This window comes from Coregonus lavaretus (assembly GCF_964263955.1).
Source record: "Coregonus lavaretus genome assembly, chromosome: 11".
Classification (NCBI taxonomy): Eukaryota; Metazoa; Chordata; class Actinopteri; order Salmoniformes; family Salmonidae; genus Coregonus; species Coregonus lavaretus.
Window position 1 is genome coordinate 42,821,001 of NC_139998.1, and position 16,661 is coordinate 42,837,661.

Below are 16,661 nucleotides of genomic sequence, written 5' to 3' on the forward strand. Positions count from 1 at the left end.
TTTACTATAGAAATGCTTTGTACATTTTTGGATAGACGGTGGATGACAAACCTCAAGAGTCCCAATCAAATGGAGAGCGTCACATCACATGCGCTTTTCTTGCCTTGAGAAAAAAAAAACAGCGGATGCGGCAGCCCCATTTAGTTTTTGTGGTGAGCTGTTCAGTGAGCTTGCGCGCTCAATGTTTTACAAGGGGAAAGGAGCGAGGCAGCAGCAAACGTGGCTGAAGGTTGGAACGGATGGAAGAGTAGCGCCCGTAATTGGCAGAGCACCAAAGAAGTGCAGAGTCGGGGGGTGGGTGGGGGGGTTGTATGTGAAACTCAAAGAAATCGGGGTGGACGGCAAAGGTACATTGAAGATGTTCTCCCGAAAGAAAAGGGAATTGATCAAAACCCCTTCCATCTCGAAGAAGAGTCGAGCAGGAAGCCCGGGGCCACAGAGTTCATCAGTAAGTACTAAGTAGCACATCATCTATGATTTCCTCCTGTCACTCAGACATAGTTCCTGCTCAGTTACTGTCTGTCTGCTGCCGAGAAGGGAACTAGGGGACAGAATGACAGAGGTCAAGTTTCAGTAGGCTAGATTAGACCTTAATTAAATAGACTTCACTATTATGGACCAGCAATGACCGGTTTAGTGCGGTATTTTAAAGGCTGAAAGATGAGCAGTTATAGCTGATTTATATGGACACCATTATTAAGTAATTTAAAGTAGCTTAGACACTACTGAAATATTATTTGGTTGAATATTTAAGGTAATGTAGTATGCAAAGACTTAATAATAGGCATATTGATAAATGATAGTTTTTTGCAGAATGACTCATTTTGAAAACACTCATTTGAAAATGTTTTAGTGGGTTAGTAAGCCAGTACAGGTTGGTCTCTCTTGCATGATCAGTCAAGTTTCACAAGTGGCTTCTGCTAAAGATGCTGGTAAAACAATAGGGACATAGACCATGCTGAAACGTGGTGGCAGAAACAGCTATAACCCATACTCCACGGGTCAGAGAATAAAGAAAGCGGAGGCTAAAGCCAAGAACAAATTGGAAATACTACCAAATAGACCCAATGTCTGGCTCAAACAGGTAGGTCAAGGACAAACAATTTAATCTGTTATACACCTAGGTTTAAATAAACTCCATACATTTTTCAGAATGAGTGGTATTATTTATACTTCTCAAACTTCTGTGCTTCAAATACTATTTTTCCATATTCATATTATTTCATACAGGATCCTACACTACAGTTTAAAATAGAGTACCTATAAAAGGTGTTACTGAAACAATGTCAAGCACCTGCTCTAGTAGTCCTGAGGGTGCTTCCCACTGGCAAGGTGTGAAGCTGTTGTCATTTTCTCTTTCATAACCACACCATGCACTTTGATGTATACTGTCTTTTATTTAGCCATTATTTCATGAGCTCTGTAATTTAAGTGTGCTGTAGTCCATGGACAAGTTGGGACACTTGATGGGTTGATTTCATTACTTTTCTGTCATGTCTCATCAAACCGTATAAATTGATATTGCTCAAAGTAGCCAGAGTTTCTCTTTTTGGAGAGCTGTTTCAGGGTGTGGCAAGAAGCTGAGTCAGGAAGTGTTACACATCACAGGATCTTATGAAAATCTCAGTTCGCCAGTTTACCAACAAGTCTGCCAAACCACTGGCCAAAAATAAGTCGTCATTGTCCTGACGTTTTGGTATAAATCATCATGTCACCACAGATGTCACATCCTTCTCCCTTTCCTCTCCCCCTTCCTCTCTCTCACCCAGTTGTCCATTCTCCAGGAGCAGCCTCGTCATGATGCTTTCGACACCACCCCTTCCTCCACCTCCTCTTCCTCCACCCTCCTCACTCCTACCCCTGGTGCCCTGCTGGATTCCTCTGTGTCCTGCCCTTGCACCCCCAATGCCCAACACAGCAAGCTGGTTGGGGGGGGCTGCCCGTCCCCGGGGGCTACCATGAAGAGGCCCACCGGCCTCAGCCGTCATGCCAGCGCTGCAGGCTTCCCTATCCACTCCTGGGTGTTCACCAAGGCCCAGGGTAAGGGGCCTGTCACCCCCCAGGACAGCCTAGAGAGCACAGCGATTGAGGTGGAGGACATCCCCTCTCTGCTGAGGGATGTGGCCCACTTCGCTGAGGCTGTGGAGAAGCTGAAGGATGTTGTATTGGGGGAAGGTGAGTGGATATAGGTTCACATAGGTTTGTGCACTTCTCCTTTGTCTGGCTAAGGTTTCGCTCTGAGAGAGGTAGAGGACACAAAGGCCATGTTCTCTAATGCTTAAAGCATTTTAGATTGGAAAAGGGGGCAGGGGGGTGCATTTTCAAAGTACAGTTAACCAACAGCAATGCTCAGTCTGTGGAGTCTTGATTTTCATTTGGCTCCTATAAGACAGTTAGACAGGCATACAAGCTTGTAGATGGGACAACTTATCTTCAGAGAACTGGAATAAGATGCACTACATGACCAAAAGTATGTGGACACCTGAACATCTCATTCCAAAATCATCGACATTAATATGGAGTTGGTCCCCCCCTTTGCTGCTATAACAGCCTCTACTCTTCTGGGAAGGCTTTCCATTAGATGTTGGGACATTGCTGCGGGGACTTGCTTCCATTCAGCCACAAAAGCATTAGTGAGGTTGGGCACTGACGTTGGGCGATTAGGCCTGGCTCGCAGTTGGCGGTCCAATTCATCCCAAAGGTGTTCGATGTGGTTGAGGTCAGGGCTCTGTGCAGGCCATTCAAGTTCTTCCACACCGATCTCGACAAACTATTTCTGTATGGACCTTGCTTTGTTCACGGGGGCATTGTCATGCTGAAACAGGAAAGGGCCTTCCCCAAACTGTTGCTACAAAGTTGGAAGCACAGAATCGTCTAGAATGTAATTGTATGCTGTAGCGTTAAGATTTCCCTTCACTGGAACTAAGGGGCCTAGACCAAACCCTGAAAAACAGCCCCAGACCATTATTCCTCCTCCACTAAACTTTACAGTTGGCACTACACATTGGGGCATGTAGCGTTCTCCTGGCATCCGCCAAACACAGATTCGTCCGTCAGACTGCTAGATGGTGAAGCGTGATTCAGCACTCCAGAGAAAACGTTTCCACTGCTCCAGAGTCCAATGGCGGCAAGCTTTACACCACTCCAGCTGATGCTTGGCATTGCGCATGGTGATCTTAGGCTTGTGTGTTGCTTCTGGCCATGGAAACCCATTTCATGAAGCTCCTGACGAACAGCTCTTGTGCTGACGTTGCTTCCAGAGGCAGTTTGGAACTCTGTAGTGAGTGTTGCAACCGAGGACAGACGATTTTTAGGAGCTACACGTTTCAGCACTCGGCGGTCCCATTCTGTGAGCTTGTGTGGCCTACCACTTCGCGGCTGAGCCGTTGTTGCTCCTAGACGTTTCCGCTTCACAATAACAGCACTAACATTTGATGGGGCAGCTCTAGCAGGGCAGAAATTTGACGAACGGACTTGTTGGAAAGGTGGCATCCTATGACGGTGCCACATTGAAAGTCACTGAGCTCTTCAGAAAGGCCATTGTACTGACAATGTTTGTCCATGGAGATTGCATGGCTGTGTGCTCGATTTTATACAAGTGCGGCTCAAATAGCCGAATCCACTCATTTGAAGGGGTGTCCACATACTTGTGTGTATATATAGTGTATTTCAGTGTGCACATGATTGATATGCCTTTGTCATTGGGCGTGCTTTATGTTGCATCGTGACCATCTGCTATTGTTTCTTATTGTCTCTGTGTGGATGTCTGAATTCTCCACTACTCTCTTCAAGATGCGCCACACGTTAGCATGCACTCAGAACAATCCTCCCCTCCTGCTCACCACGTGTTGCATGTGGGAGGGGCGAGGGGAATGGCGGGGCTAGCTTTGCACAACCCAGAGCTCTTTCTCTCTCTCTTTTTTTTTTCTCTCTCTCTCTCTCTCTCTCACACACACACACTCAGCGTAACAGCAGCGACTGCACTGCAGTTTCTGACATGTTGACTCCACTGTCTGCACTCAAGCAAAATAGCTGGAGAAAAGGTTTTTCCAGCTACAACGACTTCAGAGAGTTGGGCCCAAAAACCGTTATAGTTACCGTAGAGAAAGGGTTTTTCCATTCTCAGGAGACAGGCTGAAAATGTGTCCTATTTTATTGATGCAATAAGATACAAGAAGTGCAACATAAGCGACTGAACAATTTTCAACTTCAACGACTTGAGAGCAACAAAAATGGTCTCACTTTGGAACATGGGTTTTTTGCTCTCAAAGCCAAGGAAGGTTTAGGGTGTCTCCACCTTATCTTATTGTAAACCCACCTACCCTGTGACTGTTGTAGGAATATAAACAGGAAGCTATGATGGATGGCATTTGACAGAGAGACCTCGTTCAGACTTCCTCCTCACACAGTCCACTGCTTCAGTCTGACCTCTGACACCGGCAATACTACAGTACTGTTTCCAGCCTAGCCTTGTGATGGTCTGAGGTTAATCTCCCCGTCTGAAACTATCACATGATATCGGAAATTACAGGATCCCTCAGGTTCCTAACTTCTCTCCGAGTTCAGTTCTGACAAAACACAGAGACTAAACATCAGTATTTCAGTTGACTCTTGCATTTGAAGTGTTTAGCAAATATTTCATTTACTACCAAAATATACAGTGCCTTCAGATTAAAATAAATAAATATATATGTATATTCACACCCCTTGACTTTCTCCTCATTTTGTTGTGTTACAGCCAGATTTTAAAATGGATTTTGTGACACTGATCTACACACAAAGCGGAATTATGTTTTTAGAAATGTTTACAAATTAATAAAAAATGAAAAGCTGAAATGTCTTGAGTCATTAAGTACTCAACCTCTTTGTTATGGCGAGCCTAAAAACGTTCAGGAGTAAAAATGTGCTTAGCAAATCACGTAATAAGTTGCATGGACTCTGTGTGCAATAATAGGGTTTAACATGATTTTTGAATGACTACCATCATCTTTGTACCGCACACATACAATTATCTGTAAGGTTCCTAAGTCGAGCAGTGAATTTCAAGCACAGATTCAGGGTTTGGGCTAGGCCCCTTAGTTCCAGTGAAGGGAAATCTTAACACTACAGCATACAGTGACCTTCTAGATGATTCTGTGCTTCCAACTTTGTGGCAACAGTTTGGGGAAGGCACAAAGCGAGGTCCATACAGAAATGGTTTGTCGAGATTGTTGTGGAAGAACTTGACTGGCCTGCACAGAGCCCTGACCTCAACCCCATCGAACACCTTTGGGATGAATTGGAACGCCGACTGCGAGCCAGGCCTAATCGCCCAACATCAGTGCCCGACCTCACTAATGCTCTTGTGGCTGAATGGAAGCAAGTCCCCACAGCAATGTTCCAACATCTAGTGGAAAGCCTTCCCAGAAGAGTGGAGGCTGTTATAGCAGCAAAGGAGGGACTCCATATTAATGCCCTTGATTTTGGAATGAGATGTTCGACAAGCAGGTGTCCACATACTTTTGGGCATTTTAGTGTAGGTGTTATATTGTCCATTAAATAAAATGTTTCTTCTACTTTGACACTACAGAGTATTTTGTGTAGATCGTTGCAAAAAATGACATCAATTTTAATCCCACTTTTATAACTCAACAAAATGTGGAAAAAGTCCAAGGGGTGTGAATACTTTCTGAAGGCACTGTATTTGATATGAGATTACCCAGGAACTAAATCTACATATGTCTTCACCCCCAGTCACATAATGTTACAACAGGATGTTAATTTAGCTAGTACAGTAAGCGTATTGGTGCCATCACCATCCTCCTTGTGACCTACCCTCAATCCCACCCGCTCTGGCCTCCTGGCTCCATTCAATGGGCCAGCCACTGATGGACAGACATGGAGATGGAGGGGAAAGAGGTCGGTCTGTGAGAGGGAGACGAGAGGAAGTGGGCCGCAGGTGTGTCACTGCTGACATCAAAGCAGATCTGACTGTCCCTGCTACCCATCTGTCTTTAAGCTGTCCGTGTTACTATTCATGATGTCCAGACATTGGTCATTAATCACTCCCTCTCAATCTCTGATAACCTCTAATACTGTGACCAACCTTAAGAGTCAGTCTGTAAAGAAAATCCCCATGTTATATGGATTCCATGTTGTGATGGTGAGCCCCGTCACAGACCTCAGACAGCCTTATCTCCCTGACATCAACCCTATCACTTCGGGTTGTAACTAGTGCTCGATAGATATACAAACAGGTAGGTTAGGCTCAATCCTCTCTGTGTGTGGCTGTCGACAGGTGAATGGCATAGGATCCATGTCTCTCCTGTCTGTGTCTCTGACTGTCCTCTGTCTGTCTGTAGACAAGCAGGAGGACCGTCGCCCTCTGGCCCATGAGTGCCTGGGGGAGGTCCTGAGGGTCCTACGACAGGTCATCAGCACCTACCCCCTCCTCAACACCGTGGAGACTCTCACTGCTACAGGCAAACTCATATCTAAGGTCAAAGGTGAGACTTCTGGCTGGACCAGACAGTGGTCTACTACCTAGGGTCAAAAGGTCAATCTTTTTAGCACAAAATAAGTCAATGAGTTTTAAAATTGCCGAGATGGGCTAGAATGAACACATTCATTATTTTGATTGCAGGATTTCACTTTGAGACGTGTAATGACACAGAAAAGAAGGACTTTGAGAAGGCCATTGAGACCATTGCAGTTGCTTTTAGTAGCAAGTAAGTATATGGTACACCCGTTTCTCTGTATATATTGCCATGCACTAGTAACAATATTCATGGTTCCTAAAATAAGCCATAGGTGTTTCTCTGTATGCCACAATTATTTTACTGTTTACCACTTGAGATGCAACAACACTATTCTCTGGTACAGAGTAATGGGACATGACCACATGTGGTGTCCTCAGTGGTCAGGTCAGTGGGGGTATGTGTGATGATGACTGTAGAAGTTCAGTGTGTGTGAGAGTGAAGTGGAGCTTAGAGAGAAACGCAGTGACACATTTGCATGGGGCTCAGTAGAAAACAGGAAATGTAGTCGTGGTTTTCTTCTCTTCCGTAACCAAGGACACGAAACCAAATCGCAGCCATTTGGCTTCTGTTGTCTCAACAGATTATTATTTACAGACCAGGAATAGGTGCTTCTATTCTCATATCACTCTCAAAATCAAAAATGCTACATTTACAGCTAAAACGTGCTGTGATGTGTACAGTATATTGCACATAGGTCTATAAGTTGTGAGGTCAGGACAGGTGCATCAAATCTGGGACCGAGAGACTGAAAAACAGCTTCTTTCTCAAGGCCATCAGACTGTTAAACAGCCATCACTAAGACATTAGAGGCTGCTGCCTATAGACATAGACTACAAATCACTGGCAACTTTAAGAAATGGAACACTAGCCACTTTAATAATGTTTACATATCTTGCATTACTCATCTCATATGTATTTACTGTATTTTATACAATTCTACGGTATCTTAGTCCATGCCGCTCTGACATCGCTCATCCATAAATGTATATATTCTTAATTCATTCCTTACTTAGATTTGTGTGTATTACTTGTTAGATATTACTGCACTGTCGGAGCTAGAAGCACAAGCATTTAGCTACATTCGCAATAACATCTGCTAAACACGTGTAGGTGACCAATTAAAATTTGATTTGATTTACAAAATAGTGTTTGTTCACACCCTGGCCCTCTACAGTACAACAAATAGCAGCAACAGGGCAAAGAATACACAAAAAGGAAGTTAAATGGTGGTGCGATTGCACAGAGCCTGGAGCCTGGCATGAACGGTTTCCTGATGCTCTCCTTTCCTTGTTTCCTTTCCATGACCATCGGCGGGTGAAAGAACCAGAAATGTACCCTCCACATTTGATCTCCAATTTGTCCCTCATATTAGTACTTTCTGTCTCTGTGTAATGGTCTCTCTGCCTCTGTCCTCCTCAGTGTGTCAGAGCTGCTGATGGGGGAGGTGGACAGCAGTACCCTACTGTCCCTGCTGCCAACACAGAAGAGCAGGGTGAGTGGGAGTTAATGTGGCTTTCTTGGTGTGTGTGTGTGACAGTCTCAGAACGGATGTTTGTGTGGCACGGGGGCAGCAAGGCCAGCTTCCTGCCAGTGACAGTGTCTTTATCTCTGCCTTTTCTTCACTGTCTCCTGTTATGGCCACACACACAAAAACACAGGCCGCCTCTAACACTCCAGATAACACAGCTCCTTCCACCTCATTCATCAATGCAGCTCCCACACTGAATTCATCAGGCCTGCACACACACTGGGCTTATTATTGCCCACAGTCTATGTGCCAAATGCTATATACTTCCATTTACAGTGGAACAGCCATCATTCAATTGCACATCCCCATCCATGAGATACCATTTGGCATCGCTCTATTGCATCATTGTTTCTATTGGCTCTGGTAAAGTGTCCTGCCAAATGATTTTGTGTAGTGCCAGAAATGTTTTCTATGTAGTTGGCCATTTGCAATGGCATGAACTGGTCATTTAGTGTGTAATGTTAATATCCCCCAGAATCAGTATTCATGAGTGGTCTAAACTGTCTCCCTCTCTCTGTATGTCCAGTCTATGGAGGACCTGTACGGGGCGTCAGGTCAGGGGCCAGAGGGAGCTCAGATGAGGGGTGACCTTCAGGACTTTGGCCGGGCTGAGGAGGTGGACATCATGCTGCAGCGTAGTGAAGGGGGAGTGGACTCTGCTTTGGCATACGCAAAGACCATCTCTAAATACATGAAGGACCTGATGAGCTACGTGGAGAAGAAGATCTCACTGGGTGGGCACACAGACACCGCAGACAGTCCCCACAGATAATAGTGGACATTTAGGTTGATTCTTATACCTTTCATTTAAACATATTAAGTTGATTCACCCATATCTTCCCCCATCCAGAGGTGGAGTTTGCCAAGGGCTTACAAAGACTGTACCAGTCCAGCAAGCACAGCATCACACATGTAAGCCTTGTGGTTTTGTCTTTTATAATAGAAGGAAAGGAAAACCTAATTCACTCTCGTCAAAATGATTCCATCCATTTCAAGAGGCTCCTGTAACGACAATGATCTTGTCCCTCTCACCACACCCTCTACCTATCTCTCAGCCCCACATGCCATTCTACTCCATCTACTCTCTGGCTCTGGAGCAGGACTTGGAGCAGAGCAGTGGCGTGCAGCAGGCCACCTCCACACTGCACAGCCAGACCTTCCTACAGCCTCTGATGCAGCGTAAACACGAGCATGAGAAGAAACGCAAGGAGGTCAAGGAACAGTGGCACCGAGCCAAGAGGAAACTGGTCCGTTCCTTGCTAGTGCTATTTATGTAATATGTTGTCTCTCCTATTTTGATTATTTGTCTCATATTGCCATGATGTTTACAGGAATTAATTCTGTACTATTGATACTTAACATTATTTGACAATACGTCCACAAAAAGTATTTTTAAGAATACCCTTATCTTTGTTTTTTCTCTCGAGCTTTCCCAATTTGTGTAACTGAAGACTGATTCTGTGTGTTCCTGTGTGTTTGTGATCCAGCTGGAATGTGAGTCAAACCTGCGCAAGGCCAAGCATGCCTACCTGGCTCGCTGTGAGGAGCACGACAAGGCAGCCGCTAGCAGAGCAGCAGAGGGGGAGGGAGGAGGCTCCACCACCAAGTCTCTGGGCAAGAAGTTACGAGTGGAAGAAGAGGCTCGCAACAAGGTCTCCATCACCATATATAATGTATTCTCTCCTCTCTTCTACTCATCTCGCCTCTCTCCTCTCCATATCTCGCATCTTCTCTCCCTCTCCAGTGAAATCTCCTAAAAAGCTATCTAGTGTCCTGTCTCTGACTGCAAGTCATTGTCAAAGCCTATGGCCATTTTTCAATGAGTATGTATGCCATTAGCCTGGCTGAGAATTGACCAGCGTGTGTGTGTGTTCAGGCTGAGGAGGCAGAGGCCACTTACAGGACATGTGTAGCAGACGCCACCACCCAGCAGCAGGAGCTGGAACACGTGAAGGTCAACGTGCTCCGACTTCTGCAGGAGGTCATCAGACAGAGTGACCAGACCCTGCGCTCGGTCAGTATACTACCACGCACACACACGTATAGACCCTGGACTGAAATTATTCATCAATGCAACCAAAGACTGCCATATACACTGCTCATACAGTCCCCACCACAACACACACACACAGACAGACCATCAGTCCCCTCCACAACACACATACACTCAGACCTATTGTTTTCTCGGAAAGTCTTTGCCTCCACCTCTCTCTCTCACACACACACACACACACACACACACACCTGACTTCCGTTCTATTCCTCTCCTTCCCTCCAGGCTACCATCTCGTACTACCAGATAATGCACATGCAGACAGTGGCGTTGCCGGTCCACTACCAGACTCTGTGTGAGAGCAGTAAGCTGTATGACCCAGGACAGCAGTACGCTGCCCACGTCCGAGACCTGCAGCTCTCTAAGGAACCAGAGGTCACCTACCAGTTTGAGCCATACACCGCCACTGCAGCCTCCACACTGTGAGTCACCACTTGCCTCAAAGCATTATAAAAAGCATTTGATTTGTTAGGTGCCTATAGATGGGTTAGCTGACAACGTCACGAAAACGACGTGCACGCTTCAATGGGGGCAGAAGTCTGTGTGTTGTTATTCTGAATGGTCAGATAGCTAGCAAAAATCACAAGAAGCTGCCATGTGGGGAATCGTAGGTGGCTTGTTTCAGCTAGTTCCATCTTGTTCTTGATACCATGTCTTGTTTTGACTGATGTCACTTCTATTCTAATATGGCAAAAATTCACTAGATAGCTAACCAACAACGATGTATTCGAGAGACAACAAGTGCTCATTGTGCAAATGTATTTGTTTTCAATAAACATTGGAGACGACATATAGTTAACATGTTGTCAACAATCTAAGGCAACCCTGTCTGTTTTGCCCAATAGTTGCACCCAGATGAAAGTCACAGTAATAAATAATATATGTTAATTCAGGCAGCCAGCTCGATCCCGTAACGACAGCTTCAACACAGACCAGCAGAGCAGCTCTGAGGGTCAACCCAGCACTGGAGAGACCATGACTGGCGAGGACCGCAGTGCTGAAAATGCCAGAAAGAGTGTGTAATTTTTTATGATATTTATTCGGTTCTTACTCGCTTGTGCCATCTCACCATGCAAGACATTAAATCAATGCTCTAGGTTTACAGCGCAAGACAAAATGGTGTTATTCAGAGGGTGAATGGGCAAGACAAAAGATTTAAGTACCTTTGAACAGGGTGTGTTAGTAGGTGCCTGGCGCACCGGTTTGAGTCAAGAACTGCAACGCTGCTGGGTTTTTCACGCTCAACAGTTTCCCATGTGTATCAAGAATGGTCCATCATCCAAAGGACATCCAGCCATCTTGACACAACTGTGGGAAGCATTGGAGTCAACATGGGCCAGCATCCCTGTGGAACTCTTTCGACACCATGTAGAGTCCATGCTCCAACGAATTGAGGCTGTTCTGACAAGAAAAAAGGGGAGGGGGGTGCAACTCAATATTAGGAAGGTGTCCTTAATGTTTTGTATGTTTGTGCTGTCCATGATAATCTTGTGTACCCTTTCCCAGGACAAGGCCACAAATCGTGGGGTTCTACAGTGAGTGATGCAGACAGTGTAGGAGGGGAAGTTGGCCTGGAATATCCTACCACCAGTACAGGTAAGGCATGCACTCTATCTCTCTATCCCTCTATATGGCCAACTCATGCAGTACTGTAGCTGTGTATGTTATAGTTTGGTATGTTTTAGGTGACATCAGTAAAATGGCACGCACCTCCTCCACTGGGACCATGTCGTCCAATGAAGATCCGGATGAGAAGGACGGGAACGTGGCCTCCTTCCAAGCACCAAGTGAGACTTAAGATCCACCTCCTCTCTGTTTGCCAACCAGTCAATAATTAATACATTGATTCATTGATAAATGCATTAATCTTCTCTGCAGACATAAATGGCATGGAGCCAGAGATGGCGGTTCCAACCGGACCTTTCCGGAACATTGGGCTCTCCAAAGCCGCCCAGACCCACCGGCTGCGTAAACTCCGCACCCCGTCGAAGTGTCGGGAGTGCGACAGCTACGTGTACTTCCAGGGAGCAGAGTGTGAGGAGGTGAGAGAAAATGCTGTCTCCTTCGCCACCTTTTACGCTGCGAAAGCAATAGAATGGGCTGGTAGATCAGCTGCATACTTCAGTTTTTCTGTGTGAATGATCTCTTAAGTCTTTCATTGGTTATCACCCTGACCTCTAACCCCTTGACCTCTACACCAGTGTTTCCTGGCATGTCATAAGCGGTGTTTGGAGACGTTGGCCATCCAGTGTGGCCATAAAAAGCTGCAGGGTAAACTCCAGCTGTTCGGCCGAGACTTCTCCCAGGTGTCCAGCGGCAGCTCCGACGGCATCCCCTTCATCATCACTAAGTGCATCTCCGAGATAGAGAGACGAGCCCTGAAGATGAAGGTGAGGGAATGGGGGATGAAGGAAAGAAGTGTGGAGGGTCTGTTGCTTGAAATGAGCATAATGGTTGGTTGTATGAATGCATTATTTTCTTTCTCCCTCTCTGTCCTTCTCTCTTTAACATTTTCTCTCTCTTCCCATTTGTCTCCATCACTCTCTCTGCAGGGTATCTACAGAGTAAATGGGGTGAAGACTCGTGTGGAGAAGCTGTGTCAAGCCTTTGAGAACGGCAAGGAACTAGTGGAGCTCTCACAGTGTTCCCCCCACGACATCAGCAATGTCCTCAAGCTCTACCTCCGACAGGTACACACCTTGTCTGTTTCAGCCTTCATATTTAATTGCACTTATGCTTGGATAAGATGGCTACAAACAAAGATAAAAAATCTCCCTCTCTCCTCCCCAGCTTCCGGAGCCCATCATGTTGTTTAGTCTGTACAACAGCCTGATGGGGCTGGCCAAGGAGAGCCTGCAGAATGAGGCCGGGACAGGGAAGGGGCCAGAGCTGGTGGACCTGGGGCCAGCCACTGACCCAGCAGTCCTGGCCGTGGTGGATAGACTCCGAGAGCTGCTGAGAGAACTGCCCAAGGCTAACATAGCCACGCTGCGCTACATCGTACGCCACCTGCGCAGGTGAGCTAGAACATTGCATCAAACATTGCTAAATAAGAATTCATTTTTCCTGACTGACTATCACCAAACAGTATATCTATAGATGGGTTAGCTGACAACGTCACGAAAACGATGCATGCCCTTCAATGGGGTAGAACGCTGTGCGTTGTTATGGTTCTGGATGGCCAGATAGCTAGCAACAATGACAAGAAGCTGCCATGTGGGGAATCGCAGGTGGCTCGTTTCAGCTAGTTTTATCTTGTTCTTGATACCATGTCTTGTTTTGAGGTGTTTTGACTGATGTCATTTCTATGCTAATATGGCTCAAATTCGCTAGGTAAACAACAACTGTAATAATATGCCATTTAGCAGACGCTTTTATCCAAAGCGACTTACAGTCATGTGTGCATACATCTTTACATATGGGTGGTCCCGAGGATCGAACCCTCTACCCTGGCGTTACAAGCGCCATGCTTTACCAATTGAGCTACAGAGGACCACTAATGTATTGTAACTAAGAGTGTCTGCTAAATGACGTAAATGTAATGTATTTGAGACAACAAATGCTCATTGTTAAAATGTATGTTTTCAATAAACATTGTTGACGTTTAAACTATATTTCGTCTCCAAACTAAGCCAACCCTGTCTGTTTTGCCCCATGGTTGCGCAGGGGTCATTTTTGTTGATAAACAACCAACCCCGCTATGGAGTCTAAGTTCAGCAAAACCGGTTTTCACATATCATCAACTTCGTGATTCACCATTGTGACCATGTATTATGGATGTGACAAATGGAGAGAGAAAGTTACTTTTAAACAGCAAATTATTCTTGTTTTCGTTAAAACACTCTATACTCCTCTGTAAGCTGGTAATCTCTGTATATCCGTCGCAAGACCCACTGGTTGATGTTTATTTATAAAACCCTCTTAGGCCTCACTCCCCCCTATCTGAGATACCTACTGCAGCCCTCATCCTCCACATACAACACCCGTTCTGCCAGTCACATTCTGTTAATGGTCCCCAAAGCACACACATCCCTGGGCCGCTCCTTTTTTCAGTTCGCTGCAGCTAGCGACAGGAACGAGCTGCAAAAAAACACTCAAACTGGACAGTTTTATCTCCATCTCTTCAAAGACTCAATCATGGACACTATTATTGACAGTTGTGGCTGCTTCGCATGATTTATTGTTATCTCTACCTTATTGCCCTTTGTGCTGTTGTCTGTGCCCAATAATGTTTGTACCATGTCTTGGCCTGCTACCATGTTGTTTTCATGTTGGGTTGCTGCCATGCTATGTTGTCTTAGGTCTCTCTCCTGTTGTGATGTGTGTTTGGTCCTATATATATTTGTTTTAATCCCAGCCCCCGTCCCCGCAGGAGGCCTTTTGCCTTTTGGTAGGCCGTCATTGTGAATAAGAATTTGTTCTTAACTGACTTGCCTAGTTAAAAAAATTCACAATGCAGCTGCGGTATTGGTCTCACCACTGTGCGTCCCTTTCAGATGGTTAAGCGTTGCAAAGTTTGCATTTCCTTCTCATTTAACTTCTAAAAGTATTGCCATACAGGGCTTGGCTGCTGTCCCTTGCCTTTCTCTGCCATTTTTCCAACTGTTAACGACGATGACGTAGTGGTGTACGCGCTTCAACGATCTTAGTAGTTGCAGAAATTGACCCACTATGCTGTTTACGTTCTGCATCTTTTTTCAGTTAGGGATTTTTCTTAACGTAAAGGATTTTAACGTTCAAAAGTTCGCACCCCTACCATGTTTTAACCTCTCCCTGTCATATTATCCATGTTGTCCCTGTCCCCGCTCTGTCCTCAGGATTGCAGAATTAGAACAGGACAATAAGATGAGTCCCAGTAACCTGGGCATCGTGTTTGGCCCCTCTCTGATGCGGCCCCGGCCCACTGGGGCCACAGTGTCCCTGTCCTCTCTAGTGGACTACCCCCACCAGGCCCGCATCATAGAGACTCTCATAGTCTTCTACACAGCCATCTTCCAGTCCTCCAGCAGCAGCAGTTGCCCATTCTCCACCCAACAGGTGTGTGTGTGTGTGCCTGTCTTCGTGTCTGTTTTCTTCCCATAGGGGATGCGTGTACATACTTTTTTTTAGACCCGCAAAATTAGATGTTTCAAACATACAGGAAGAATGTGAATGCTTTCAGTTCACCTACCCACAATAGCTCAACTAATACCAGAGTTGTGAATGGTTTGAACTCAAGTTCCCTATTTTAACTAATGTTTTGTGTCTCCCTGTTGGTGTAGACTGTCAGTGTGGGTATAGATGAGAACAGCAGTCATGCGGTAGCTGATGGAGAGGAACAGGAAGCCAATGAGGAACAGAGCAGAACAGACTCTGACAAGATGGAGGGCTGTGGTAAAAGATGTTTAGATGGACTTGTGAATAACCTTTGCCTTTTGATTTTAGTACATCTTTATAACTTCTATTCATCCAGGTGAGTTTGACCAGTGTCACTTCATTACATCCCTTCACTTTTTCTCTATGCAGGCAGTTCTCCAGGCTCCCTGGGTTCCAGTGAGCAGATGGTGGACTCTGACTCAGAGCTGAATGAGACTGGGAGGGGGTCCACACACTGTCCCCACAGCCTGGTCGAACAGGAGAGCGAGGTCAGCAAAAAGGATGACCAACTGAGCTGCAAGGATAGTCTGAAACTCTCCAGCCAGTCTCTACCTCAGACCGATCCAGACCAGGAGAGTCCTGGTCCCGATGCCTCGGACCATGAACCCCCAGACAGTGAGCTCCCGGACCCGAGCGTCTCCCTGGCTGAGCTCAATGTAAATCAGTCCAACAACCATGTTCTAGGCCTGTGTGGGGCGAAGCGCAGTCTACCGCCCAGGGAGCCAGAGTTTGTGTAAACACGACCTGTCAACCACACTGAAAGGCTTTACTGGAATTGTATGACGTTTTATGTTGGTGTTTAAGTGTCCTTCAAGTCTGACTTTTTTTTTTGGGGTGAGGATGTTACCACGAATGTTGGTTTTAACTTTGGTATTAGAATGTCAGTAAATACTATGACACATTAATCATGGACACTTGGTTATAGCTGTTTTCTGTCATCATTCATTGTAGTTATAACAAGCTGTGATTTTAACAATTTTCAAAATAATGTGCCTTACATATTGGCATAGTGATAATCTATATTTCTAAAAGTATTTACATTGCTCTTATGCTTGAATAATGTGTGTATAGTAGTGAGGTCTTTGTCTTGTATGTGTGATAAGATAATTATTCCAGGGATTCAAAGTGCTGCTGGTTTTATTTCAGCACTAAATTTCCAAAAATGCAACTTTAAATTTGAGTTGTTTTATAAATGTTATAATCTTGCCTTATGTTGGATGGATTTGTCTTTCTGTTGAATTTACAGTTTTGACATTGTCAGTGTAATAAAGAGAATGCTATTATAAAAATGTTGACTTGTAGCTCTTAGCCATTTCATTGAAACTATAGCCTAATTTATACCTTTGTCCTGATTTTTAGACAACTAAAAGATGCATTGTCTGGATATCCAATGTAAACAGATCTGGATGGTCAAACCATTTAAAAT

At 45.3% G+C, this 16,661-nt stretch overlaps 1 protein-coding gene across 1 annotated transcript; it reads left to right on the plus strand.

Annotated features, from left to right (window-relative positions):
- Positions 1-358: 358 nt before the first annotated feature.
- On the plus strand, positions 359-16,611 carry LOC311137633 (rho GTPase-activating protein 45-like; the record flags this gene model as incomplete). The annotated part of the gene is made up of 21 exons (XM_084172145.1): positions 359-448; positions 1,770-2,175; positions 6,342-6,485; positions 6,623-6,707; positions 7,938-8,010; positions 8,573-8,780; positions 8,897-8,958; positions 9,102-9,293; positions 9,534-9,698; positions 9,923-10,060; positions 10,325-10,521; positions 10,993-11,114; positions 11,606-11,695; positions 11,785-11,886; positions 11,978-12,141; positions 12,301-12,489; positions 12,652-12,789; positions 12,890-13,116; positions 14,917-15,136; positions 15,361-15,472; positions 15,605-16,611. 21 exons carry the CDS (start codon positions 359-361, stop codon positions 15,970-15,972), a joined length of 3,492 nt encoding a protein of 1,163 aa, XP_084028271.1. The 3' UTR covers positions 15,973-16,611.
- Between the last annotated feature and the right edge of the window lie 50 nt (positions 16,612-16,661).